At 46.9% G+C, this 27,739-nt stretch overlaps 1 protein-coding gene across 3 annotated transcripts in view; it reads right to left on the bottom strand.

Annotated features, from left to right (window-relative positions):
* Positions 1–93: 93 nt before the first annotated feature.
* HDAC1 (histone deacetylase 1) overlaps positions 94–27,739 on the bottom strand; it is a 41,076-nt gene continuing 13,430 nt past the window's right edge. The window contains exons 3-14 of one of the 3 annotated variants that reach the window (XM_030823316.1): positions 17,371–17,488; positions 9,197–9,271; positions 6,650–6,788; positions 6,050–6,191; positions 4,560–4,652; positions 3,033–3,141; positions 2,811–2,951; positions 2,138–2,246; positions 1,914–2,044; positions 1,476–1,628; positions 969–1,057; positions 94–703 (exon numbers count right to left, since the gene is read on the bottom strand). In XM_030823316.1, coding sequence (XP_030679176.1) covers positions 461–703; positions 969–1,057; positions 1,476–1,628; positions 1,914–2,044; positions 2,138–2,246; positions 2,811–2,951; positions 3,033–3,141; positions 4,560–4,652; positions 6,050–6,191; positions 6,650–6,788; positions 9,197–9,271; positions 17,371–17,488 — 1,542 coding nt within the window. In that variant the 3' untranslated portion in view covers positions 94–460. The remainder of the gene's footprint in view (positions 704–968; positions 1,058–1,475; positions 1,629–1,913; positions 2,045–2,137; positions 2,247–2,810; positions 2,952–3,032; positions 3,142–4,559; positions 4,653–6,049; positions 6,192–6,649; positions 6,789–9,196; positions 9,272–17,370; positions 17,489–27,739) is intronic. The other 2 variants (XM_003276363.4, XM_030823317.1) reach the window with 2 other exon arrangements.

The raw sequence follows: 27,739 nt of genomic DNA, 5'->3' as shown, positions 1-27,739 counted from the left end.
TTCAGGGGGTTGCCCCGATACTCATGGACACCAGAAGGGCAGGGAAGTAGAGTTGAAACCAACCCAGGGACACAAAGGAAACAAGCTCAGGAGGATATAGAAATGTACCATTTTATTACAAAGAGGCTCACAAAAATGAAAATAGTATCTCAAAAAGGAAACTAGACTAGCAACCTCCACCTGCAGAATTAGGAGAAGACAGAGGGCAGGCAGTGTTTCTTGGCTCACTTGAGGCCAGTGGGAAGGTACGAAAACAGAACCAATCTAAAAATGGCTGATGTTACCTTAGGAGCCTGAAAAGAACAGGAGATCCTTGAAGACCCAGCCACCCCTTCTAGAATGTTCAATAAGGGCACCTTTCCAAAGCTACTAAGCAGGCACTTGGCATTTCAGGATTTTGTCTTATGGTTGCATAAAAGTATCCCTTTCACCCAGACCTGGCACCCTTTATGGTTCAAAGTTAAGAACTGGGGAAGAATAGGTGGCAAGGCGGCTCCTGGAAGAGCTCACCCAGCACAGCTGCCCTGGGCTCAGGGCCTTGGTTTCTGCCCCTGGGGATATTTATATTTAATAAATTTTTATATAAATACACAGAGAAATAGAAAATATAAAATCTGACGGGTTGGGGAAGAAACGTGAGGGACTCGGCAGGGAGCCAGAGCTGGAGAGGTCGGTTCAGGCCAACTTGACCTCCTCCTTGACCCTGTGGAGAGAGTAGAGACGCATGAGATGACCCAGCCCAGAGCCTTGGGGCAAAAGTGCAGACAGTGACTTCCACAGGATCCCAGGTGACTACTGGGGGCTGGGGCTCCTAGCTCTGCCTAGAACTGCAGGGCCGGACAGACTGGTCCCTGAAAGAGGCCTTTGTAAGCTGGACCAGCTGTCCCTGTGCCTTTCCTCAGAGTGGTGGGACAAAGGGGCTGGTGCTCCAATGCCAGGGAGATGGCCGCAGGCAGCTCCTTCCTCACCCTTTGGCTTCTGGCTTCTCCTCCTTGGTTTTCTCCTCTTCTGTGACTTCTGGAACACAAGAGTACAGGGATGGCCAAGGGCAGCACCTCTGGAAAGACCCATGAGGTCTTCATTTACCCTGAGACCCCTTCCCCAACACTACAGCTCACTGGACATACAAGAGAGAAAAGCCCATCCCTGGTCCTCCCAGTGAGCCCTGTTGAGAACAGGTGGGACCGGTTTCCCAGCCTGCTACAGCCAGAACCCGGTGGGCGGAGGCAGCCCCCTGAGAAACTGGGGTGCAGTGCTGGGAAAAGGGCTTGGGTGGGATGTGAGAGCCGTCTCGGGCAGTGGAGGTTCATTGTTTTGTGGGTCCTGCCACTTCCGGGAGCCATTGAAAGGCTGAAGGAACTGAGGAAGAGCCCCACAGGGGCTGGCAGGGCCTGAGTCACTCCCTCCTCCCACTGCCCTAAATAGATTCATCCTCTCAGGCTCAAGACCCAAGTCCCGGCTGAACCCAAACCCACCTTTCTTCTCCTCTGAGTCTTTCTCTTTCTCATCCTCTGTCTTGACTCTCTTGGCTTTTTTGAAGTTGGAAGAGTTCTTGCGGCCCCCCTCTCCCTCCTCTTCAGAATCGGAGAACTCTTCCTCACAGGCAATTCGTTTGTCAGAGGAGCAGACTGGGAGGGAGTGGGAAGCATGGGTGAGAGGGCAGGCGGGTGCTGACCTAGCTCAGCATCTATGCCCAGCGCTTCCCTGCGTGTCCTCCGAGAGACACCAAGGGAAAGGGAGCCAGAGAAGAGGGAGGAACTCGGGTTCCCTAACCTGTTCCTACAGGCACCGAAACGCGAGAACAGATTTCTCTACAGGTGGGGAGCTTGGAGGGAGTGTGCGGCCAGGAATGGCGGTGGACGTGGGAGCTGCCTATTGAATGGAAGGCACAGGGCTCTGGGTCTAGGTCTTACTCGAGATGCGCTTGTCAGGGTCTTCTTCGTCCTCATCGCCACTCTCCTCAGGGATGGCGTCCTCAGGAATCGCCTGCATCTGGACCCCGGGTGCATGCGGCAGCATTCTAAGGTTCTCAAACAGTCGCTGTCTGTGGCCAGTGGGAGAGAGTAGCAGGGCTCTGGTCAGGGACAAACCAAAGTCAGGAATGTTCAACCAAGGGATGGCCGGAGGATATACTCACTTGATCTTCTCCAGGTACTCATTTGTGTTCTGGTTAGTCATATTGGAAGGACTGATGTGGAGCTTGAAATCTGGTCCAAAGTATTCAAAGTAGTCGTTGTATGGAAGCTCTGATTGGGGCAGGAGAGAGACCGTCAAGAGACCTGGCCACCGCACCCTAACCATTTGCACGTAAGCACCCTAAAGCATTTGTAGGTTTCTCTGGGCCTACTTATCCAAACAGAGGAGAATGCCTCCAAGACACTGTGAGACACGGCTGCCTATGGGATTTGCATCTTTTTAACATCACTCTCCTATGTCTACGCCAGTGGTGTATATGTTGCTAGGAGAAGGCCCGTGTCCCTGGTTTAGGACACTGGAGGCCATGCTCATTATGAGTGCTCCCTTCACTCGCTACTCCAGTTACTCTACAGAGTAGAAATTCCAAACCTGTAAATTACCACTGAGAACTCTGTCCAGACCAAAGGCAGGAGGGAGAGGGGAGAGAGCTAAAAAGGACTCGGGAAAAAGTGATGGTTATGGTCTGCTGATCACAAGAGGACAGGCGGGAGACTCAGTGACTAGTATCAGAAGAGGAGCGGTCACATGACCAACGGGGAAGGGGTTATAAACTTAAGGACAGATGAGCTCCAGCTCCCACCCAGCCCAGCCGAACCTGGCCCTGCAGCTATTACCATTAGGGATCTCCGTATCCAGGGCCACAGCTGTCTCGTATGTCCAGCACCGGGCAACATTACGAATGGTGTAACCACCGCCTCCCAGCATCAGCATAGGCAGGTTAAAGCTCTTGACAAATTCCACACACTTGGCATGCCCTTTGGTGGGAGAAGGGGTGCTGAGTTACAGGAGAACCAAGCAGGACCCCACCCACCCATCCTCGTGCTACCTGGTCTCACCTTTGATAGTTAGATTGAAGCAACCTAACCGGTCCCCAGACAGGGAGTCTGAGCCACACTGTAAGACCACCGCGCTAGGCTGGAACATCTCCATTACTTTGGACATGACCTAAAATGATACATCCTGGTCACCACCAACCTCAAGAAAGCAATACGAGGTTTGGGGTGGAAAGGCTGGGGGCACCACTTTCCCACCCACTCCTGCCTTTCCACTCTCCCTCATGCTACGTGGGAGAGAAAAGGGAGTGCTAGGCTGGAGCTTTTGCTTGCCCACTTGGGATTTCAGTTTTCCGATTTAAAAAGTTCTCTAAGACCCTTCTAACACTCTAGTAACACTGAACCTAGAATGGCCTCCCTGTCAACTCCCTAAATCTCTTCTTCTGTTGCCCAAGCTCTAGTGCCACTTCCTCCAGGAAGCCTTCCTGACCCTTAGCTGCATCTACTCTACTCATTCGCTCTTACAGACTTGAAGCCTTACATTATGAGCAAGCACTTTTAGTTTATCTTATTCTCACAAGCAGAGTCTAACATTACTGAGACCGAGACCACAACTCCCACTTCTGTAGCCCTTATTAAATACTATGCATAGTGGGCAGTCAGTGTTTGCTGAATGACTACCTGACCTTATTAGGTTAAGCAGTTTCTTACTGTTTATAAGTGAAGATTTAACTCCTTGGCATGGCATTCAAGGCTCCCTTTGAAATACTGAGCCCAGCATACACTTCCCACCGCCTCCATCAGCACTCCTCCCATATACCACACTGGCCTACATGCTGCCACACTGGCACCTCTGCACTTCTGCTGGTGCTGTTCCTTCTACTAAATGCCACCCTTACTGCCGTCACCTCCTTCTTCACCTGGGCACCTCCTCGTTTTTCAAAGTCCAGCTTAAACATCAGCACCTCTGTGAAATCATCCCTGGCTGCCCTCCTGCCAGCCCAGGCAGTAGTTTGTCTCTCATTCCTCTGATCATCCCTCAAAAACACAGGCACTAGGCCAGCCTGCCCATGGAACATGCCAAACAGCCTTTCCAGAATCTCTGGATGGGCTGACTGGTGAAGGGCTTTCCCAGACAAAGCCAGTCTGCAAAGACTGGAGTAAGTCCCTACTTCTTCAAATGTGCAGACATCAATGTAAGGCAATGAGGAACACAAAAAACCAAGGAGACATACCACTACCAAAAGAACACAATCATCTCCCAGCAGCCCAAAGAAACGGAGATCTAAAAACAGTACTAATCACAGACTACTGGGTATGTGCCTGCCTTCCCCACCATAGTCCGTGAGGGCAAAGATCATGTCTTAGATATTTTTGTATCCAGCAGAAGACCTGACCCATAGAAGGAATCAACAAATATGGGTGTTTGTTTCCCTAACTGACCACACAACAATCCAGGGTTCAAACACTTCTATCTCCCCACCAGCTTTAGTAAGGAGAGATTCCTGAGGTATGGTGGGGGTGCTTTGCTCCCCTCCACCGCCGACCAATCCCCTGTTTGTAGCCCAAGGGGTGGATAAAGCCACTTACCGGCTTGAAAATGGCCTCATAGGACTCGTCATCAATCCCGTCTCGGAGCGGGTAGTTAACAGCATAATACTTGCCTTTGCCAGCCCCGATATCCTAATTAAAAAGGACATTAAAGTAAAACTGAAGGATGAAGCTTGAAGGAAGGTCAAGGATAGGGGCTGGAGGGATAAACGAAGACGTTCAAGAGAGACAAGCTAGGCCCATGACGTGGGCCAGGACAGAACAGGGGTACCTTGTTAGTACCATTCTCTTCACTGGCAAATCTAGCTTCACTGGCAAAACATCTCTGGACATAGCGTTAAGCCTACACCCAGGCTGAGAGCTGTTGATGGGACCAGAGATGGAATATCCTACCCTATAGCAGAAGATTTCTACCTTAGGATTGGGTTAGAGCTGGCTGGCAGGTGGGTCACAGAAGTGACAGCCACCCTTGACAACCCTTTCCACTCCAGAGAGCTCTAATGCTCACTCCTCTTCCCCCATGCTCCCTCTCTAGGGTGTTGTGGAGGGAAGGAGAGAGTTAAGAAAGTCCTTCCCAGTAACCTCAAAATAGTGAGTGCGCCTATTTAAGTCCAGCACGTTGGGAGGCTGAGGCGGGTGAATAACTTGAGGTCAGGACTTCAAGACCAGCCTGGCCAACATGGCAAAACCCCATCTCTATTAAAAATACAAAAATTAGCCGGGCATAGTTGCACGCACTTATAATCCCAGCTAAATCCCATCTATTTGGAGGCTGAGGCACAAGATCGCCTGGAGGCGGGAGGCGGAGGCTGCAGTGAGCCGAGATCACGCCACCGCACTCCAGGCTGGGCAACAGAGACTGTCTCAAAAAAAAAAAAAAAAAAAAAAAAAAGTGAATGCTCATTTATTCTAACGTTTGCCATGGCAAACAACTGAATTAGTGCCACTTTTTTACCCAAGGGCCACTGGGCATGGCAACAGCTGATTTCACCGCATTCACGCTAATAGAAGCAGATGGAACAGTTCAAGGAAGTAGCTTCCAAGGATTCTTATCCTAAGGTTCATGGATGGGCTTCAGTAAGGCAACTTGTCTATTAACTATTCTATATCAGATGTAAAATCTCATGTACTTTTCTGGAGAGAAAGTCCATAGTTTTCAGTCAAAAGGCTAAAGGGGAAAGTGACCCAAAAACATGAAGAACACTTGAGATGTCCTTCAGAGTTCCAATTCCTACCCCCAAACTCAAGGCTTATGAGACATAAGAATAGTGTGACACAACCCAGCTGTGGCCAGGAGGGAAGTACAGTGAGTCAGGAGACCCCTCTTCTTTCTCTGGCCCTTTATGTCCCATCATTCCATTTCTCCAGAATAAGGAAGGGAAAGAGATCAGGGCAAGTGCTTCAGATTGGGATGTGGTATTCTGAATGGCAGAAGAGGCAGGAAGCAGTTTTTAGTGACATGAGATAGGAGAGAGAAGTAGAGCTGCCAGCTGAGGGTGAGCTGGTTGGCTCCTAAAGGGCATTCTCACCCGTAGGTCCCCAGTTCCTGGGAAGTACTCTCCATACTTATGAAAAGACACAGTCATGACCCGGTCTGTGGTATAGAAGGCCTCTTCCACGCCGTCGCCATGGTGAATATCAATGTCAATATACAGCACCCTCTGGTGATACCTAGGATCAGAAGGGGGTCAGGGGTCTGGGGGCTCTTTGGGGATGGGACGCGCCAAGGGCGCCAGCTCCCAGCTTACCGGGCTGGCTGCCTCCCTCAGGTATCTCTAAGCACCAGAGACGTGGAAACTGGCTGAAGGAAGGTGGAAGAGCGGCCGGGTGTCTCCAGAGGCCTGACCAAGCCGACCAAGTCCGATCTTCCTACTCTACAGCCAGGGTCAACTCCAGCCACACAGGGACACTCTGGAGGCAGGATCTGAGCAGCACCTGCCCCTGATCATGCCGTGGCTCAGATCAAACCAAGACCCCATCAAGGAGATGACGGCCAGAGACACTCACCGAGCACATCCTAGCCAGCACATCGGTAGGAAAAGCAAACTAGGGAGGCAAGCCCCGGGGGAGAGGGAAATGGGAACCTGGCCTAAGGTGCTCTTCCAAGAGTCAAGGCCAGGCAGGCATACTTCAGCAGTTCCAGGATAGCCAAGACGATATCATTGACGTAACAGAAGCCAGATGCCTCGGACTTCTTTGCATGGTGCAGGCCCCCAGCCCAATTCACAGCGATGTCCGTCTGCTGCTTATTAAGTTTCACAGCACTTGCTGGGCATGAGAAGAGAGAACATAAGCCCGTTACTAAGCCACTCTCCCCTTCCTCCAAGAAGCCCAGGGAGCCTAGTGAGAGGTTAAGACCTGCCTATTCAACAGCTGCATTGTACAATTCAGAGACCAGTCCCCTCCCTCCCACCCTACTCCAGCAGGGAATAAACATGATACTGGCTACTCTTAAAAAACGATTTTCCAAACTGAGGGTAGTAACCCATTAGCAGGCCTTAAAATTGATTTAGTGCACCATGATTATATATATATATATTTTTTTTTTTAAATGAAATCGCATAGAAAAAATATCAGAGTAACAGTAAAGGTAACTGCTCTTTTGTAAAACTCTGGCTTCAGAGTGAGTGAGTATGTGCATGCATGCATATGTGTTATATGTATCCTGGATTGCATGTGTAAATTTATTTCTTACTATGGCTCATGGTCAAGGAACTCTGAAAAAATACCAAAGATAGGCTGCGCGCGGTGGCTCACGCCTGTAATCCCAGAACTTTGGGAGGCCGAGGCGGGTAGATCACCTGAGGTCAAGAATTTGAGACCAGCCTGGCCAACATGGTGAAACCTCGTCTCTACTAAAAATACGAAAAAATTTAGCTGGGCATAGTGACACACACTTGTAGTCCCAGCTACTTGGGGAGGCTGAGGCAGGAGAATCGCTTGAACCCAGGAGGTAGAGGTCGCAGTGAGCCAAGATCACGCCACTGCACTCCAGCCTAGGTGACGGAGGAAGACTATATTTCAAAAAAAAAAGAAAAAGAAAAATTACCAAAGATAGTGCTTACACACTAGGTCAAAAAGCACTAGCACAAATAGATCCCAGGAGAAGTAAACGAGAAATACACACCCATGTGTGCAAGTGCATTTGTGGCAGTGTTAATTTCTTGTTGTTGTTGTTTTTTGAGATTGTTGTTTTTTGAGATGGAGTCTCACTCTGTCACCCAGGCTGAAGTGCAGTGGTGCGATCTCGGCTCACTGCAACCTCCGCCTCCCAGGTTCAAGCAATTCTCCTGCCTCAGCCTCCCAAGTAGCTGGGATTACAGGCATGCACCACCACGCCTGGCTAATTTTTGTATTTTTTAGTAGAGATGGGGTTTCACCATGTTGGTCAGGCCGGTCTCGAACTCCTGACCTCAGGTGATCCACCCTCCTCGGCCTCCCAAAGTGCTGAGATTACAGGCATGCACCGCCGTGTCCAGCTGCAGTGTTGATTTTAACAGCAATAAAAGCATAGATTGATCCAAATTATCAAGAAGAGGGACAGATTCTATCAACTCAAGTAAATCCACAACATGGAATAATCATACAGCCACAAGCAAGCAAGCTGTAGAAAACTACAGACAATTTCGTTAAGTAGGAAATGCAGGCATAAAACCATATATATGCGATATGTATATAACCCACTTTTGTAAAATATAGATGTTGTATACGTGTGATACAGATATAAACACACACACAAAAGAATGGCCATACACACACCAACATGGTAACAGGTTATCCACCAACCCTGTGACTGTGGGTGATTGTGTTTTTTCCGTGCACTTCTTTGTTTTCTGTGATTATATTGGTGGGGCAGCGGGGGTGGACATAATGATTATATTGGTGGGGGATCACAGGAAAATAAATATTTGTTAAGAAAGGGTTTAGTTAATCCTGGAGATAACCCAAAGGTTGCAAATGGAAGTGGGAGACACGTGGGGAGTATTTCTGACCTCTAAAGGTAATTACCATAACTTTTCATAGGACAGATTCACAGATGATGACACTTCCATTTTTATAGCACTTTGCAGTTCATAAATTGCTTTTACGTACAGCATCTTAACAAGCCCAGGAGGTCTGCGGGGAACTCCTGTACATAAGATCTCTCAGTAGGAGAGGACAGTCAAGGACACCTGTCAGTACCATGTCAGAGATTGAACCTGGGCTGGGACTGAACCAGAAGGACATTTTAGAGGCTTTTTAAACTTTTTTTTTTTTTTTTTGGAGGCAGGGTCTTGCTCTATTGCCCAGGCTAGAGTATAGTGGTGTGACCACAACTCACTGCAGCCTCAACCTACTGGGTTTAAGCCTCAGCCTCCTGAGTAGCTAGGACTACAGGCACGAGCCACCATGCCCGGCTAATTGTTTTTACTTATTTTATTTTTTTGTAGAGGGGAGGGTCTCACTATGTTGCCTGGGCTGGTCTTGAACTCCTGACCTCAGGCAATCCTCCTCAGCCTCTCAAAGTGCTGGGATTACAGGTGTGAGACACTACACCAGCCATTTTAGAGACTTAAGTAAAAACCACAGGACCATTCTACATGGTTTCAGATCAGCCAACTAGGATAGCAGCCTAAAAGGCAGACCTCACTAGAACAATCCAGTCTACCCCTGGGGAGAAGATGAATATTCCTTACCCACAGAACCACCAGTAGACAACTGACAGAACTCAAACAGGCCATCGAATACTGGACAGTCCTCACCAACGTTGACTTGAAAGAAATAAGCAAAAGGTTAGTTTCCACAGTTTCCTTTAGTTTACTATTTATGAGCTGCTGGAAAAAAACATAGAATTTAAATTCAGGAGTTGTGGGTTCTAGTCCAGGCTGTACTACTTACTGGCTGTATGACTGCATCAAGTTGTTTAACATCTTTGAGCTTTAGCCCATTATTATTTTTTTCTTTTTTAGAGCCAGGGGCTTGCTCTGTTGCCCAGGCTGGAGGGCAGTGGCGCAAACATGGCTCACGTGCAGCAGCTTTGACCTTCACCTCCTGGGCTCAAGCAATCCTTCCACCTCAGTCTCCCAAGTACTTTGGACAACAGGTGCATGCCACTATACCCAGCTAATTTTTTTTTTTTTTTTTTTTTTTTTTAGAGACAGAGTCTCACTATGTTCCCTAGGCCTCATGCAGTCTTCTTGCCTTGGCCTCCCGATAGGCATGTGCCATCACACCTGGTCTTAGCCCATTATCTATAACAAGCAAAACTGATATCCCACCTCACCCACTGGTCAGAAAATTAACAAAAATCTAATATGGAGAAGCAGTTAGCAACTTGGAAAATGTTGGTTCGTTTCTCGAGGGAGAAAAACTTATCCTCTGGACCTCACGCCAGCTGACAAACAAGGGGCAAGAACAGAGACTCAGAGAACTATCGTTCACTGCGCACTTACAACACGCCACACACTGCGCTACATGTGTTAAATACCCGAGATCATCCATCTTCACACAAGCTTCTGAGGCAAGATTTGGTCCCATCTTATAAGTAGGGAAACAGGGCCTGGCACAGTGGCTCACACCTGTAATCCCAGCACTTTGGGAGGCTAAGGAAGGAGGATCACTTGAGGCCAGGAGTTCAAGACCAGCCTGGGCAACATGGAGAAACCCCATCTCTACCAAAAACATAAAAATTAGCCAGGTGTGGTGGCAGGCACCTGTAATCCTGGCTACTTGGGAGGCTGAGGCACAAGAATCACTTGAACCCGGGAGGCAGAGGTTGCAGTGAGCTGAGATCGCACAACTGCACTCCAGCCTGGGCGAGACAGGAGTGAGACCCTGTCTCAAAAAAAATAAATAAATAAGTAGGGAAACAGGATCAGAGAGGTGAGCTGTTAGTAAATGGCAGAAGCAGTATGCAAGCCTCAAGCTTTGATTTGTCTGTTTTTTTTTTTTTTTTTGAGACGGAGTTTTGCTCTTATTGCCCAGGCTGGAGTATAGTGAAGCGATCTTGGCTCACTGCAATCTCCGCCCTCCAGTTTCAAGCGATTCTCCTGCTTCAGCCTCCCGAGTAGCTGGGATTACAGGTACCCGCCACCACACCTGGCTGATTTCCGCATTCTTAGTAGAGACGGGGTTTCACCATGTTGGCCAGGCTGGTCTCGAACTCCTGACCCTGTGATCCGCCCACCTCGGCCTCCCAAAGTGCTGGGATTACAGGCATGAGCCACCATGCCCAGCCAGTCTGTCTGTCTTAAAAGCCTGTGAAAATATATCCTGGCCCTTTTCCAAGTCCTTTCACTTATACAACCTCATTTGATCCTCACAACAACTCTATGAGCTGGACAAGACAGATACCAACCCCACTGTGCGGAGGAACAAACAGATACCGAGAAGTTAAGTGATTTGCCCAAGGTTATAAAACCAGGCAGTAGCAGAACCAGAATCAGGGTCCCGGTGTCTTGACTCCCGTAGTCCAGTGTCTTACTGCTACTTTCACAGTGACAAGTGGAGTAAAGTTATTTCGGGCCTAATGGGGTAAAAGTACCAAGTAGTACATAATGTGGAAACATATGCAAACAATAAGGCAAATTAAATGAAAACAGGAAGGAAAGCACACCTGGAAGCTGTAGACACACAAACCTAGAGGAACCTTATAGCTCCAAATCTCCTCTTACAGAAAAGGTAGCTGCTGGCCGGGCGCGGTGGATCACACCTGTAATCCCAGCACTTTGGGAGGCCAAGGCAGTTGGATCACTTGAGGTCAGGAGTTCGAGACTAGCCTGGCCAACATGGAGAAACCCTGTCTCTACTAAAAATAAAAAAATTAGCCAGGCGCGGTGGCTCACGCCTGTAATCCCAGCACTTTGGGAGGCCGAGGCGGGTGGATCACAAGGTCAGGAGATCGAGACCACGGTGAAACCCCATCTCTACTAAAAATACAAAAAAAAAAATTAGCCGGGCGTGGTGGCAGCCGCCTGTAGTCCCAGCTACTCCGGAGGCTGAGGCAGGAGAATGGCATGAACCCGGGAGGCAGAGCTTGCAGTGAGCCAGGATCGTGCCACTGCACTCCAGCCTGGGCGACAGAGCGAGACTCCGTCTCAAAAATAAATAAATAAATAAATAAATAAATAAATAAATAAATAAATAAATAAAAATACAAAAATTAGCCAGGCATGTGCCTGTAATCCCAGCTACTCGGGAGGCTGAGGCAGGAGAATCGCTTGAACCCAAAACACGGAGGTTGCAGTGAGCCGAGATTGCACCCCTGCATTCCAGCCTGGGTGACAGGGCGAGACTCCGTCTCAGAAAAAAAAAAAAAAAAAGTAACTGCCGAGACATCAATGAGCTACAGGAAGTCAGAGGCAGGAGGTGTGGGGCTGCATACTTATTCTCTTGCCCAGCCTTCTACTGTACCCACTGTCATAACAAGATTTCCAAAAGTAGAGGAAGGAGCAGCCCTGGGGTGAGAGCAGAAGAGCTGGTAAAATCTCAAGACACAGTTGAAGCTCAAGATCTACAATAACCACAAGAGTTACCAGCTCTGGTTCTGCACTAAACTTGGAGGGTGCCAAGATCCGGTGCTCTGAGGAAGCATGGCTGCATGAGGGAGTGTGCAGCGTGGGGGCCTCTTCCTCACTTCCTGGGTAAACACTGGGAGGCTGTGTAAATAAGAACTTTGGTCCCTGGGCCCCGGCTGTTTATCCATTGGCAACTGATTTCCCTCTCTGGCCACTTCCTCCTGCACAGGGTTTGGCCTGCCTGCGTTTCCAAAGCTTTGTTTATACTCTTATTTGGGATATGGAGCCTCCATGGGAAGGAATGGGTGTTTTGGACGTGAGAAAAAAAAAAAATTTTTCTTCAGGCCCCAAACCAATATGTGGCTCAAATGACCAGCCCTTTTATTCCCAGTCAATAAGCTATGTGATTAGAGATGGAAAGGGGGCAAATGGAAGAGCAGATACTCACGTGAGCTAATCTGTGAGGCTAGGGAGGACTTTTCTATGGGTTTTCTCTCTTTCTGCTTTATTAAACACTTTTCTCATTCTCATGCTAGCTTTAGACTAAAGGGAAGCAATACTGGGTGAGAGGTGGAAGCAGAGGTAGGCAGAGAAGGCAGTCAAATGCTCATTGCAAAGAGACGGGGAGATTAAACACTAACCTCAGGATAGTGCTTATACCTTGGCGGTGCTGGTAATGGGGTGGGGGGCTGGGGGAGTGGGAGAGAAAGGGTATGTGATCAAGGAAAGATGCCCAAGGGGGCGTCAACTGTATTGATAATGTTTTCTTTCTCAGGCTGGGTACTGGGCACACATGGATGTTCATTATATTATTTTTTTTTTTTTTTTGAGACGGAGTCTCGCTCTGTTGCCCAGGCTGGAGTGCAGTGGCGCGATCTCGGCTCACTGTAAGCTCCGTCTCCCGGGTTCACACCATTTTCCTGCCTCAGCCTCCCAAGTAGCTGGGACTACAGGCACCTGCCACCACATCCGGCTGATTTTTTGTATTTTTAGTAGAGACGGGGTTTCACCGTGTTAGCCAGGATGGTCTCGATCTTCTGACCTCGTGATCTGCCCGCCTCGGCCTCCCAAAGTGCATTATATTTTTTTTAATGCTTTTTGTGTGTGCCTAAAATATGTTTTTTTCTTTTTCTGTTTTTTGTTTGTTTGTTTTTTTGTTTTTTTTTAGATGGAGTCTTGCTCTGTCGCCCAGGCTGGAGTGCAGTGGCGCGATCTTGGCTCACTGCAACCTCTGCCCTCCAGGTTCAAACAATTCTCATGCCTCAGCCTCCCGAGTAGCTGGGATTACAGGCATATGCCACCACACATGGCTAATTTTTGTACTTTTGGTGGAGACAGCGTTTCACCATGCTGGCCAGGCTGGTCTCAAACTCCTGGCCTCAAGTGATCCACCTGCCTCAGCCTCCCAAAGTGCTGGGATTACAGGCATGAGCTACCCTGCCTGGCCTGTGTGTCTAAAATATTTTATATACACTATATTTTTTAAAACTACAGAATTGGGGGACTAGAGTTCCATTCTGCATTCTACCATCACCTTGCTGTGTGACTGGGAAAGTTTACCTGTCTGTAAAATGGATGAGAATGTATCCCAATTTTTTACCAATCCCTTTTATCATGTTTTCACCCAAAGCCCCCTAAATGCATTTATTTGTGTTCCCATTTTCACTTGCTAAATATTAGGTCAGAACTTCTGGTCAAGGCTCTCAAAGTGACCAGAAAGGGTTTATTACATTACAGCCACAAGCAAGGAAACCTGATTTACTCGATCTTATCACAAGCATAACTTCCTAGGTTAGGTGTGTGGGATGTTTTTGTGTGTGTGTGGTTTTTTTTTTTTTTTTTCTTTTTGAGAAGGAGTCTCGCTCTGTTGCCCAGGCTGGAGTACAGTGGTGAGATCTCGGCTCACTGCAAGCTCCGCCTGTCGGGTTCACACCATTCTGCTGCCTCAGCCTCCCGAGTAGCTGGGACCACAAGCGCCTGCCACCACGCCCGGCTAATTTTTTGTGAATTTTTAGTGGAGATGGGGTTTCACTGTGTTAGCCAGGATGGTGTCTCGATCTCCTGACCTCGTGATCTGCCCGCCTCGGCCTCCCAAGGCCAAGGGATTACAGGCTTGCTGGGATTACAGGCAAGAGCCACCGCGCCTGGCCATGTGTGTTGTTTTTTTATTGAGACGAGTTCTTGCTATGTTGCCCAAGCCGGAGTGTGGTGGCGAAATGAGACCATACCTCAATGCAGCCCTGAACTGGGTTCAAGGGATCCTCCTGCCGCAGGCTCCTGAGTCGCCAGAATCACAGGCATGTGCCACCATACACAACTAATTTTTTAATTTTTTTTTAAGAGATGGGGTCTCACTATGCTGCCCAGGCTGGTCTTGAACTCCTGGCCTCAAGCTATCCCTCCTGCCTTGCCCTTCAAAGCACTGGCATTACAGGTGCATGCTACTATGTCCAGCGCCCAGGTTAGATATTGGTACATATTCTAAAAGGGCAAGTTAAGGAATAAGGAATTTGAGGCTGCAGTGATCTATGATCTTGCCACTGTACCGTACCCTCGATGACAAAGCGAGACCCCATCTCTAAAAACAAGAATAAAAATAAAAATAATTCTTTTTTTAAAAAGGGCTCATTACTGTCTTGGTAGACACCCCAGGTTATAAAGCACTGTGTTAGGTGACATCTAAAGTCTCTGGCTACTCTGACCCTGCATAACCCTACGAATCAACTCAGTGAGGTCCTCTGAAGTCCTTAGAGAGGCTTATTCTTCCTACCCCCATTTCTGATGACAGAAAAATCCAAGACCTAATTATTTTAATTAGAAAAATTTTTTTGGAGACCAGGTCTCACTATATTGCCTAGACTGGCCTTGAACTCCTAGGCTCAAGAAATCTTCCTGCTTCAGCCTCCTAAGTAGCTGGGACTATAGGCACCCAGACTGAATTTTTTTTTTTTTGAGACGGAGTCTCGCTCTGTCGCCCAGGCTGGAGTGCAGTGGCGCGATCTCAGCTCACTGCAACCTCTGCCTCCTGGGTTCAAGCAATTCTCCTGCCTCAGCCTCCTGAGTAGCTGGGATTACAGGCATGTACCACCAAACCAAGCTAATTTTTGTATTTTTAGTAGAGACGGGGTTTCACTATGTTGGCCAGGCTGGTCTCAAACTCCCGACCCCAGGTGATCTGCTTGCCTCAGCCTCCCAAACTGCTGGGATTACAGGCGTAAGCCACCACACCCAGCGAGACTGAATTTTTTAATGTACAACTTTAGAATGCTGGATTCTGAAAAATTGGCGCACCAGAGCAGAACCTGCACACTCCTCAGGGCATAGTATTTTAGACAAAATACTTGATAAATTTGTAAATAATAAAAATAGTAAGTCATAATAGCAAAAGCGATTATGCAATAGCAAAAATAGCAAAAGCAATTCATTGAGGGTAGATATATTTAAATATATATTAAATTTAAATATATATTATATTTTTTAAATAAATATTATATTTAAAAATATGTAAATATATATTAAATTTAAATATATTATCTTCACTTATTCCTCCATCCTTGACTATGAAATAGGCACTAATGTCTTTTTTTTTTTTTTTGGTCTCGCTCTGTTACCCAGGCTGGAGTGCAGTAGTACAATCATGGCTCAGTGCAGCCTCGACCTTCCAGGCTCAAAAGATCCTCCCTCCTCAGCCTCCTGAGTAGCTGGGACCACAGGTGTGCACCACCATGCCCAGCTAATTATTTTATTTTTTTGTAGAGATGAGGGTCTTACTATGTTGCCCAGGCTGGGCTCAAGCAATCCTCCCACCTTAGGCTCCCAAAGTGCTAGGATTACAGGCATGAACCGCTGTGCCTATCCTGTCTTCCTCTTAAAGAGGGAAAACAGGTCGGGCACGGTGGCTCAGGCCTATAATCCCAGCACTTTGGGAAGCCGAGGCCGGCGGATCACCTGAGGTCAGGAGTTCGAGACCAGCCTGATTAACATGGAGAAACCTAAAAATACAAAATTAGCCAGGCAGGGTGGCACATCCCTGTAATCCCAGCTACTCAGGAGGCTGAGGCAGGATAATTGCTTGAAGCCGGGAGACGGAGGTTGTGGTGAGCAGAGATTGCCCCGTTGCACTCCAGCCTGGGCAACGAGAGCGAAACTCTGTCTCAAAAAAAAGTGGCGGGGGCGGGGGTGGGAAATAACACCAGAGGGGCTAGGAGACCAAGGATTCAAACTAAGACACGAAAGCTTATTTTCTTACTTTAATAGCAAGCTGCTCTTCTACTGAGAGCCCACGCTGCTGAGAGAGTAGAGCCTGATCCTTGGCCTAAATGGGTTATGGAAACCTCTAAAGCCATCTACAGGAAAGGCATGAATTTGCCTCACCTTGGAGGTAAAGAAGACCCTGCAATTCAGAGAGCAAACACCTCACTCACAGCGGCTGGCAGCTCCTGGAGTTGTCGGTAGCAAAGAAGCTTAATGCTTCAAGGACTGTCTCTGTGGTTCTGCCATCAATACCACTATACAGTTATTATTAGTTGTAATAGTAGTTATAAATAACTTTCTGCCTTGGGAGTAAGACTACCTTGTGGTCAGCAGCAATAAACAAGTGCTGCATATTTTCTGACACTTCCATATAAGCTGTCATAAGTTAATCAAAACTTCTTCTGGACAATGCTGTTACACTATATCAAGTCTTAGGTGCTAAGAGATAATTTCTAAAATAACACAAGGGGGAAGTCAGGTATGATAGTTTTGTCCCAAATTTGAATACTTTTTTTCCCCCTCACAGCTAAAATAATTCCCCCGATTCCTACAAACTAAGCGTGGCTTCCAAGATGGGACCTGCTCTGAAGTTCAAGTCCAAGGGGTCAGGGGCAGAATCACCTCATCTCAAAGATTACACCATCTAGAATCTGTCCTGAGTGGCCTCTGAATTCTCAATTAACACCCACTAAGTCAAAACAGTTACAGTTGGACAGAAATCAGAGATCACGTGGCCCAGCCCACTTTACAAAAGAAGAATCTGAGGGGAAGTGACTTGCCCACTCAGCTGAGAGTTAGAGTTAAATTTTACTGTATCTATTGTCTCCGCGTCCCGAGTCAGTGCTTTTTCCACTACAATAATTACAGTACTCTTGGGACAGCGTTGTGAACATAACCAGAAAAAGTACTACCTCTATCATTTACAAATCAGGAAACATGAAAAATCCGACTTGAGGGGAAAAAGCACTCTGGCACCTTTAGGAGGTAGGGGAAATCAGGTGTCCACTGAATGGGAGGTGCGAGGACGGCAGAACGGGCCTCTGCAGTGGAAAGGGAGATGCAACTGGGGGCTTGAGAGTGAGGGAACAGAATGGACTTACATCTCTGCATCTGCTTGCTGTACTCCGACATGTTATCTGGACGGATGGAGCGCAAGAATTTAATGTAGTCATCGCTGTGGTACTTGGTCATCTCCTCGGCATTGGCTTTGTGAGGGCGCTAGAGGGCAGAAGGGAGAAAGGGCAAGTTATTTTTGACCACGGCCAGTCCACTCAATCTAGTTTGAATATTTATATTTCCTGCGCAGCATGGAGCTAGGTGCTATAAAGAATAAAAAGAAATAACTGGGCCGGGCGCGGTGGCTCACGCTTGTAATCCCAGCACTTTGGGAGGCCGAGGTGGGCGAATCACAAGGTCAGGAGATCGAGACCACGGTGAAATCCCGTCTCTACTAAAAATACAAAAAATTAGCCGGGCGTGGTGGCGGGCGCCTGTAGTCCCAGCTACTCGGGAGGCTGAGGCAGGAGAATGTCGTGAACCCGGGAGGCGGAGCTTGCAGTGAGCCGAGATGGCGCCACTGCACTCCAGCCTGGGCGACAGAGCGAGACTCCGTCTCAAAAAATAAAAAAATAAAAAAATAAAAAAAAAAGAAATAACTGGTTAGATTCAGGCTTCAAGAAATTTACAATCTAACTAGGCAAACAAGATTATCAAAGGAGACAGAGTATCAGAAGACCTACAGCAGCTCAAGCTCTGTTGCTTAGGCAAGTTACTGTCTCTTGAACCTCCATTTCCTCATTTACTAAACAGGGACAACATGGACCACACAGGGAAGTTGAGAGAATTGGAAGAGGTTGTTAAATCTCTTTGTAAACTGTAAGGTGCTTTACAAAATTATTACTTTTATTTATTTATTTTTTGAGACGGAGTCTCGCTCTGTCTCCCAGGCTAGAGTGCAGTGCTGCGATCTCGGCTCACTGCAAGCTCCGCCATTCTCCTGCCTCAGCCTTCCAAGTAGCTGGGACTACAGGCGCCCACCACCACGCCCGGCTAATTTTTTTTGTATTTTTAGTAGAGACAGGGTTTCACCGTGTTAGCCAGGATGGTCTTGATCTCCTGACCTCGTGATCCGCCCGCCTCAGCCTCCCAAAGTGCTGAGATTACAGGCATGAGCTACCGCGCCCGACCTTGTTTTTCGTTTTTTTGTTTGTTTGTTTGTTTGTTTTGAGGCGGAGTCTCACTCTGTCACCCAGGCTGGAATGCAATGGCACGATATCGGCTCGCTGCAACCTTCGCCTCCCGGGTTCAAGCGATTCTCCTGCCTCAGCCTCCCGAGCAGTTGGGATTACAGGTGCCCACCACGACGCTGGCTAATTTTTGTATTTTTAGTAGAGATGGGGTTTTACCATGTTGGTCAGGATGGTCTCAAACTCCTGACCTCAGGTGATCCGCCCTCCTCGGCCTCCCAAAGTGCTGGATTACAGGCATGAGCCACCGCGCCTGGCCTACAAAATTATTACTTATTATTAAATATTATATAAAACTGGCTGAGTGCAGTGGCTCACGCCTGTAATCCCAGCACTTTGGGAGGCCGAGGCGGGTGGATCACCTGAGGTTAGAAGTTCGAGACCAGCCTGACCAATACGATGAAACCCGGTCTCTACTAAAAATACAAAAATTAGCTGGACGTGGTGGCATGCACCTGTAATCTCAACTACTCGGGAGGCTGAGACAGGAGAATCGCTTGAACCTGGGAGGTGGAGGTTGCAGTGAGCTGAGATTGTGCCACTGCACTCCATCCTGGGCAACAAGAGTGAAACTCCCTCTCAAAAAAAAAATTAAAAAATATAGATATATGTATATATATGTATTATAAAATTATGGACAAAATGGCTCCAAGAGTTCACGAAAAAAGGGTATCTAATGAAAACTGAAACAGATGGGAAATCCTTTATAAGTCATCACATCAACAATTTTGATCACATCCTCCCCACTAACACTTCCTTGACAAGTTAATTTCCTGGTTATCCCAACATTCTGACTCCTCCTTCCCTCTTTTTAAAATTCTTTTCTTTTCCTCCCATCCCTTAAAGGTTGGTCTTCTTCAAACATGACCCTCTGCCTCTCTAATTACCAATACAACAAAAGTCTTCACTTAATGTCATCCACAGGTCTCGGAAATTGTGACTGTAGGCAAAATAATGTACAAATAAACCAATTTTACCATAGGCTAATTGATATAAACAAGAACTTAAGCTCCTACAGCATATTTCTGTCACAAAAACATCACAAAAATTCTAAATAAAGACCCAAAACACTTCAAACATTAAATACTGAAATAAATGTGAAATATCCCTATTTTTTTTTTTAGACAGAGTCTTGCTCTGTCGCTCAGGCCGAAGTGCAGTGGCGTGATCTCGGCTCACTGCAAGCTCCGTCTCCTGGGTTCACATCATTCTCCTGCCTCAGCCTCCCGAGTAGCTGGGACTACAGGCGCCCGCCATCACGCCTGGCTAATTTTCTGTACATTTAGTAGAGACGGGGTTTCACCATGTTAGCCAAGATGGTCTCGATCTCCTGACCTCGTGATCCACCCGCCTCGGCCTCCCAAAATGCTGGGATTACAGGCATGAGCCACCGCGCCCGGCGAAATATCCCTATATTTAAGAAATATTTATAAAAATAAGGAAGATCATTATTGGGCTGGGTGCAGTGGCTCATGCCTAAAATCCCAGTACTTCGGGAGGCTGAGGCAGGTGGATCACTTGAACCCAGGAGTTTGAGACCAGCCTGGGCAACATGGTGAAACCCTGTCTCTACAAAAATATAAAAAATTAGCCGGCTGTGGTGGCACTTGTCTATAGTCCCAACTACTCAAGAGGCTAAGGTGGGAGGATCACCTGAGCCCAGGGAAGTCCAGGCTGCAGTGAGCTGTGATCTTGCCACTGCACTACAGTCTGGGCAACAGAGCAAGACCCCATCTCAAAAAAATATATACATTATTATTTACCCAATTTTTGGTGAATCAGTGAGTGATGGCGGTTGTTGTGGTGGTGGGTTAAATCAAGTAATAAATGTATGCAAAGTTAAAATTGCAAGGAGGACCTTCTACCATCATGCAGTTCAAAAACAAACCATAACAAATATGGCAGGCTCGCTGAGTGTTTCTGTATCACATCTTTTATTGTTGTGCATCTGTATGATTATTGTCTACTTTATGCATTTTTATTTGACAATAATTTGAATTCAATCATTCATTTCCAAGGGTGGCCAGAGCCTGTCCCTGCAGCTCAGCACAAGGAAGCAACCTTGGACAGGATGCCATTTCCATCACAGGGTACACTCACACCCATATCCACACTTGCTCAGACTAGGACCATGGAAACATGCCAGCTCACCTCACATGCACATCTTTGGGATGTGGGAGAAAAATGGAGTACCCGGAGAAAAGCTACACAGACATGGGGAGAATGTGCAAACGCCATACAGATAGTGGCCACGCCAGGAATCAGCTATTTTTCTCCTCAGCGTTATAACTAATGATGCTGAGCGAAGTGATGTTATTCGAGAACCTGCCGTATTTTCTGTAGTTTATAAAGCATTTTCAATACACAGCCAACATTTATTGTTTCCTCTATGACAGTCACTCTTTCAGGCACTTTAAACGCTATCTCATATGATTCTTACAACAACCTTTTAAAGATCTAAGCCCTGGAGGATTGCTTGAGCCTAGGACTTCAAGGCTAGCCTGGACAACATAGTGAGACCCTGTCTTTTTCTCTTTTTTAAAATAATTATAGGGGCCAGGCGCAGTGGCTCACACCTGTAATCCCAGCACTTTGGGAGGCCGAGGTGGGTGGCTCACCTGAGGCCAGGAGTTCAAGACCACCCTGGCCAACATAGCGAAACCCCATCTCCAATAAAAATACAAAAATTAGCCGGGTGTCGTGGCAGGTGCCTGGAATCCCAGCTACTCAGGAGGCTGAGGCAGGAGAATTGCTTGAACTCGGAGGCAGAGGCCGCAGTGAGCTGACATCATGCCACTGTGTTCCAGCCTGGGCAACAAAGCGAGACTCCATCTCAAAAAAATAAATTAATTAATTAAATAAAATAAATTATTGGGCAACCTCTCTGGGCCAGAATACGTTCAGACTCCCAAGACCCCATCTCTGAAAAACAAAACAAAACAAAAAAAACACCTTTTAAAGTTCATGGCCAGGTGCGGTGGCTCACGCCTATAATCCCAGCATTTTGGGAGGCTGAGACGGGAGGATCGCTTGAGGCCAGGAGTTTGAAACCAGCCTGGCCAACATGGCGAAATCCCATCTCTGCAAAAAATACAAAAATTAGCTGGGCGTGGTGGCAGGCTTCTGTAATCCCAGCTGCTCAGGAGGCTGCAGCATGAGAATCACTTGAACTCAGGAGGCAGAGGTTGCAGTGAGCCCGGATGGTGCCACTGCAGTCCAGCCTGGGTGACAGAGCGAGACTCCGTCTCGAAAAACAAAAACAAAAACAAAAAAAGTTCATAGCCAGGCACAGTGGCTCATGCCTGTAATCCCAGCACTTTGAGAGGCTGAGCGGGGCAGATCACTTGAGGTCAGGAGTTCGAGACCAGTCTGGCCAACAGGGTAAAACCCCATCTCTACTAAAAATATAAAAAATTAGCTGAGCATGGTGGTGGGCGCCTGTAAACCCCGCTACTCGGGAGGCTGAGGCAGAGAATCACTTGAATCCAGGAGGCAGAGGTTGCAGTGAGCTTAGATCACACCACTGCACTCCAGCCTGGGCAACACAGTGAAACTCCATCACAAAGAAAAAAAAAAATTCATACTATTATTATCCTCATTTCACAGGGAGGAAACTACAGAAGAGAGAGGTTAAGTACTTTGCCTGGGGTTACACAGCTGGTAAACTGGAAGGAATCCAGAGATCTGGCTCCAGGTACTTTGACTCTCATTTAATCCTCACTTAATTTAATGAGACATAATAAGACTGAATGACAGATACTGTTTTATCAAAAACAGCCATAGTGAAGCCAGGTGCAGTGGCATGCACCGTGGTCCCAGCTGCTCAGGAATCTAAGATGTAAAGATCACTGGAGCCCAGGAGTTCAAGGCCAGCCTGGGCAAACATAGTAAGACCCTGTCTCTAAAAAGGCAAACCAAAACTACCCACAGTGAAAGAAAAAAGACTTGGCTCCAAATACCAAGTTGTTTTTTACTATACTAAGCCCTTTACTCTCTTCCTAATGTCATCAAAACCCTGCTCTGGCTATCCCTTCTACACAGATGACTGCACAAACTCCATTTTGATCTTAGTTCTCAGCTCCAGATTCACGGTTCAAATAGCTTCTCAGTCTGCTCCACCCACAAATCCTAAAGGCACTTCAAATTCAACTGGACTCAACAATTCGTTGTTGAGGGCCTAGAAGCACTCAAATTCCACTTAACTTCCAGAAGTTCTCTTTCACTATTTTTGTTAATGATACCAACGTCCACTCAGGCTGAAAACCTAAGTCTCATTTTAAACTCTGTCCTTTTTTGCCTTCCTGTTTCAATCCATTGCCAATCTCTCTCATTATGCCTCCATAATCTTGATTGCATCTACTACCCTATTTTTCCTGTGTCCTTCTTCCCCAGGTTTCCTGTTCTCAGCACCAACCACCTAGTTGTTCAAGATCGAAGCCAGGGTATCATCTGTGTTTTTTTTTTTTCGAGACAGAGTCTCACTCTGTCGCCCAGGCTGGAGTGTAATGGCACGATCTCGGCTCATTGCAACTTCTGCTGCCCAAGTTCAGCGATTCTCCTGTGTCAGACTCCTGAGTAGCTGGGATTACAGGCACCCGCCACCACTCCCGGCTAATTTTTATATTTTTAGTAGAGACGGGGTTTCACCATGTTGGCCAGGCTGGTCTCAAACTGCTGACCTCAGGTAATCCATCCGCCTCAGCCTCCCAAAGTGCTGGGATTACAAGCGTGAGCCACTGTGCCCGGCTTGTCTTTTTTTTTTTTATTTAGAGACAGAATCTCCCTGTGTTGCCCAGGCTGGTCTCGAACTCCTGGGCTCACGTGATCTTCTTGTCTCAGCCTTGCTAGTAGCTGGGATTACAAGCGTGTGTCACTGTGCCTGTTATAGAGTCATCAGTCTTAAAATGCAAACTGAATCATGTCACTACCTCCTAAAAACACTTCAAAGGCTTCATTACTCAAAATATCACGTTCAAACTCTTTAACCTGGCTTGGAAAACCAGAATAATCTGATCCCTGCTTACCCCTCTTACACTCACCTAAATATTTTGTGCTGTATCCCAGGGAACACCAAACTCAAAGCACTCCTCAGGGCCAGTCAGTTTAGCTAGCTTAAAACAAACCTAAGCAAAACACTAGGGAGCAGAGGACAATCTTTATTGACACAGCTCTAGCTGATGGCTGCCATGAGGGAATCTGGGCCCAACTGCCAGATCCTTTCTGGACAATTTCATTTTTTAAAGATTGGCCACTAACCTAAAGCCCTTAAAATACTTTGAGTTAAATAAAACACATTTGAGAGATTGAATTGATCTCATTCAGTGTGCCAATCTGCCAAGCACCATTTTGCTTGCACTTCCCCAAGGGCCATCTCTCTCACATTTAGGCCTTTATACATGCTATGACCTACAACACTGTTCTCTTCACACCCTCTACTCAACCTTTAGGTTGCAAATGAAAAGTCAACCCAGGCACACACTTGTAGTCTCAACTACTTGGGAGGCTGAGGCAGGAGAATCACTTGAGCACAGACAGGAGTTTGAGGCTATAGTGCATTATAATCTCACCTAGGAATAGCCACTGCATTCCACCCTGGGCAACAGAACAAGGCTTTTTTTTTTTTGAGAGTCGCTCTGTTGCCCAGGCTGGAGTACAGTGGCGCGACCTCAGCTCACTGCAATCTCCGCCACCCAGGTTCAAACGATTTTCCTGCCTCAGACTCCCGAGTAGCTGGGATTACAGGCATCCACCACCATGCCCGGCTAATTTTTGTATTTTTAGTAGAGACAGGTTTTCACCATGTTGGCCAGGTTCATCTTGAACTCCTGACCTCGGTGATCCACCCGCCTTGGCCTCCCAAAGTGCTGGGATTGCAGGTGTGAGCCACCGCACCTGGCCAAGGCTGTCTCTTAAAAAAGAGAGAGAGAGAGAGAAAGAGAAGAAAAGCCAATTCCCCCAAAAAGCTGTCCTTGACCTCTCAGAATCTCAGTTAAGTAACTCTCTGAAATGCTACCCTGAGAAGCCTGTACCTCCCTTATCATTATACTCACCAAACTGCATAGAAATTGCATGTTTGCTTGGTCTACTCTGGGAGGCCAGGAGCAGGTTCTACCTTTATTTGAAGCAACAAGCATGGTGCCTGACATATAGCAGCTGCTCAATGAATAACTGTTGACCTAACAAATTAAGTCTTGGCTGGGCATGGTGGCTCATGCCTATAATCCTAACACTTTGGGAGGCCAAGGGGGGCAGACTGCTTAAACCCGGCACTTTGAGACCAGCTTAGGCAACAAGGTGAAACCCCATCTCTACAAAAAATACAAAAATTAGCCAGGTATAATAGTACACAGTGTAGTCCCAGCTACTCAGGAGGCTGAGGTGGGAGGATCACTTGAGCCCAGGAGGGTGAGGCTGCAGTGAGCTGTGATCACATCACTGCACTCCAGCCTGGATGACACAGCAACACCCTATCTAAAAAAATGAAACAGGCTGGGCGCGGTGGCTCACGCCTGTAATCCCAGCACTTTGGGAGGCTGAGGCAGGCCGATCACGAGGTCAGGAGATCGAGACCATCCTGACTAACACGGTGAAACCCCGTCTCTACTAAAAATACAAAAAATTAGCCAGGCGTGGTGGCAGGCACCTGTAGTCCCAGCTACTCGGGAGGCTGAGGCAGGAGAATGGCATGAACCCAAGAGGCGGAGCTTGCAGTGAGCTGAGATTGCGCCACTGCACTCCAGCCTGGGTGACAGAGCAAGACTCCGTCTCAAAAAAATAAATAAGTAAAAATTTTAAAAAATAAAACAAAACAAACCCCATCACAAATTAAATCTCACTTGGAGTATTTTTGGCCTCCTAATTGGTCCTATTTCTATCCAGCCTTATCATCTTCTATCTTCCATACTGGTATCACAAAAATCTTAAAATATTAATGTACTGCTCTCATTCAATGACACCCTGTTGACGAAGTAAAGATTCTTTTTTTTTTTTTTTTTTTTTTTTGAGATGGAGTTTCACTCTTGTTGCCCAGGCTGGAGTGCAATGGCATGATCTCGGTTCACTGCAACCTCTGCGCCTCCCAGGTTCAAGCGATTCTTCTGCCTCAGCCTCCCTAGTAGCTGGGATTATAGGCATGTGCCACCACACCCGGCTAATTTTGTATTTTTAGTAGAGACGGGATTTCTCCATGTTGGTCAGGCTGGTCTCGAACTCCGGACCTCAGGTGATCCGCCCGCCTTGGCCTCCCAAAGTGCTGGGATTACAGGCGTGAGCCACTGCACCCGGCCCAAAGTAAAGATTCTAAGCTCTTTGATATAGCAATCAAGAAACTTCACAGGGTTCCTTTCCCAATTTAATTGCCCCTGCGCTCTTTCACAAATATTATACTCCAAACAACTCTTCCTTAAGGTCGAGAGAGCTATAGAGCTTTTCAACAGTGTCTGTGCTTATGTTCTTCCTATTATTTGAAATGCATCCCTTATCCCAAATCTCTTAAGGAAAGGGCCCATCTCAAATGCCACCTCTTTTACAAAGTAAAAGCAAGTCACCTTCTAACAACCCATCTTCATCCCAGGACTCAAAGTTCCAAAGAATACAGCAGTGCCCTCTTATCCTCAGTTTTGGTTTCTACAGTTCCAGTTACACACAATCGTTGTCCAAAAATATTACATGAAAAATGCCAGAAATAAACAATTCATAAGTTTCAAATTGTGAGCCATTCGTGATGAAATTTTGTAACATCCAGCTCTGTCCCCTGGGTGTGAATCATCCCTTTATCGGGCATATCCACACTGTATACTGCCCACCTGTGAGTCACTTAGTAGCCCTCTCAGTAATCAGATCAATTATCAAAGTATCACAGTGTTTGTGTTCAAGAAGCCCTTATTTTACTTAATAATGGCCCCAAAGTCCAAGAGTAGTGATGTTGGCAATTTTGATATGCCAAAGAGAAGCTGTGCTGTGCTTCCTTTACATGAAAAGCTTAAAGTTCTCAATATAATAAGGAAAGAAAAAAATCCTGTGCTGAAGTCACTAAGAGCTAAGATCTACAGTATGAATGAATCTTCTTTTTTTTTTATTTTTGGGAAGGAGTTTCACTCTTGTTGCCCAGGCTAGAGTGCAATGGTGAGATCTCAGCTCACTGCAACCTCTGCCTCCCAGGTTCAAATGATTCTCCTGTCTCAGCCTCCTGAGTAGCTGGAATTACAGGTATGCACCACCACGTCTGGCTAATTTTGTATTTTTAGTAGAGACAGGGTTTCACCATGTTAATCAAGGTGGTCTCGAACTCCTGACCTCGGATGATCCACCGGCTTTGGCCTCCCAAAGTGCTGGGATTACAGACATGAGCCACCACGCCCGGCCAGGAATGAATCTTCTATGCATGAAACTGTAAACAGCTTATTGCTATAATTGTCCTAGTTTATTATTATTGTTAATTTCTTACTGTACCTAATTTATAAATTAAACTTTATCAGAGGTATGTATGAATTAGAAAAAATATAACATATATAGGGTATAGTACTATCCATGGTTTCAGGCATCTACTGGGCGTACTAGAAAGTATCCCCCCTCAGATAAGAGTGGGCTACTGCATTATCCCACAGTCAAAAATCACGAAATACACAGGAAACACAGTCCAGGATCCTACAGAAACAACAACGAACAACAGAATCAGATCTACATAGACCTTGGTGAATTAGTGAAATGTATATCAAAATCACAATTAAATTAAAAAGAAGTGCTACTCAGGAGGCCGAGGAGGGAGGATTACTTGATTCTAGGGGCTTGAGGCTGCAATGAGCTATGACTGTGCCACTGCACTCTAGCCCAGGCAACAGAGTAAAACCCTGTCTCTAAAAGAGAGAAAAAGAGGCCAGGCACCAGGGCTCACACCTGTAATCCCAGGACTTTGCGAGGCCAAGGCGGGTGGATCACCTGAGGTTGGGAGTTCGAGACCAGCCTGACCAACGTGGAGAAACCCCATCTCTACTAAAAATACAAAATTAGCTGGCCGTGGTGGCGCGTGCCTATAATCCCAGCTACTCGAGAGGCAGAGATTGTGGTGAGCCAAGATCGTGCCATTGCACTCCAGCTTGGGCAACAAGAGCAAAACTCTGTCTCAAAAAACAAACAAACAAAAAAACGAGAAAAAGAAAAAAAAAGGAAAGGGCAAATAGCCAAATCACTTCTTCAGAAGAACGAAGTGGGAGGACTGTGCTAC

This window comes from Nomascus leucogenys, chromosome 12 (assembly GCF_006542625.1).
Source record: "Nomascus leucogenys isolate Asia chromosome 12, Asia_NLE_v1, whole genome shotgun sequence".
Lineage (NCBI taxonomy): Eukaryota > Metazoa > Chordata > Mammalia > Primates > Hylobatidae > Nomascus > Nomascus leucogenys.
Note: the sequence above shows the minus strand (reverse complement) of the source record. Positions and strands in the feature narration are given on the sequence as shown.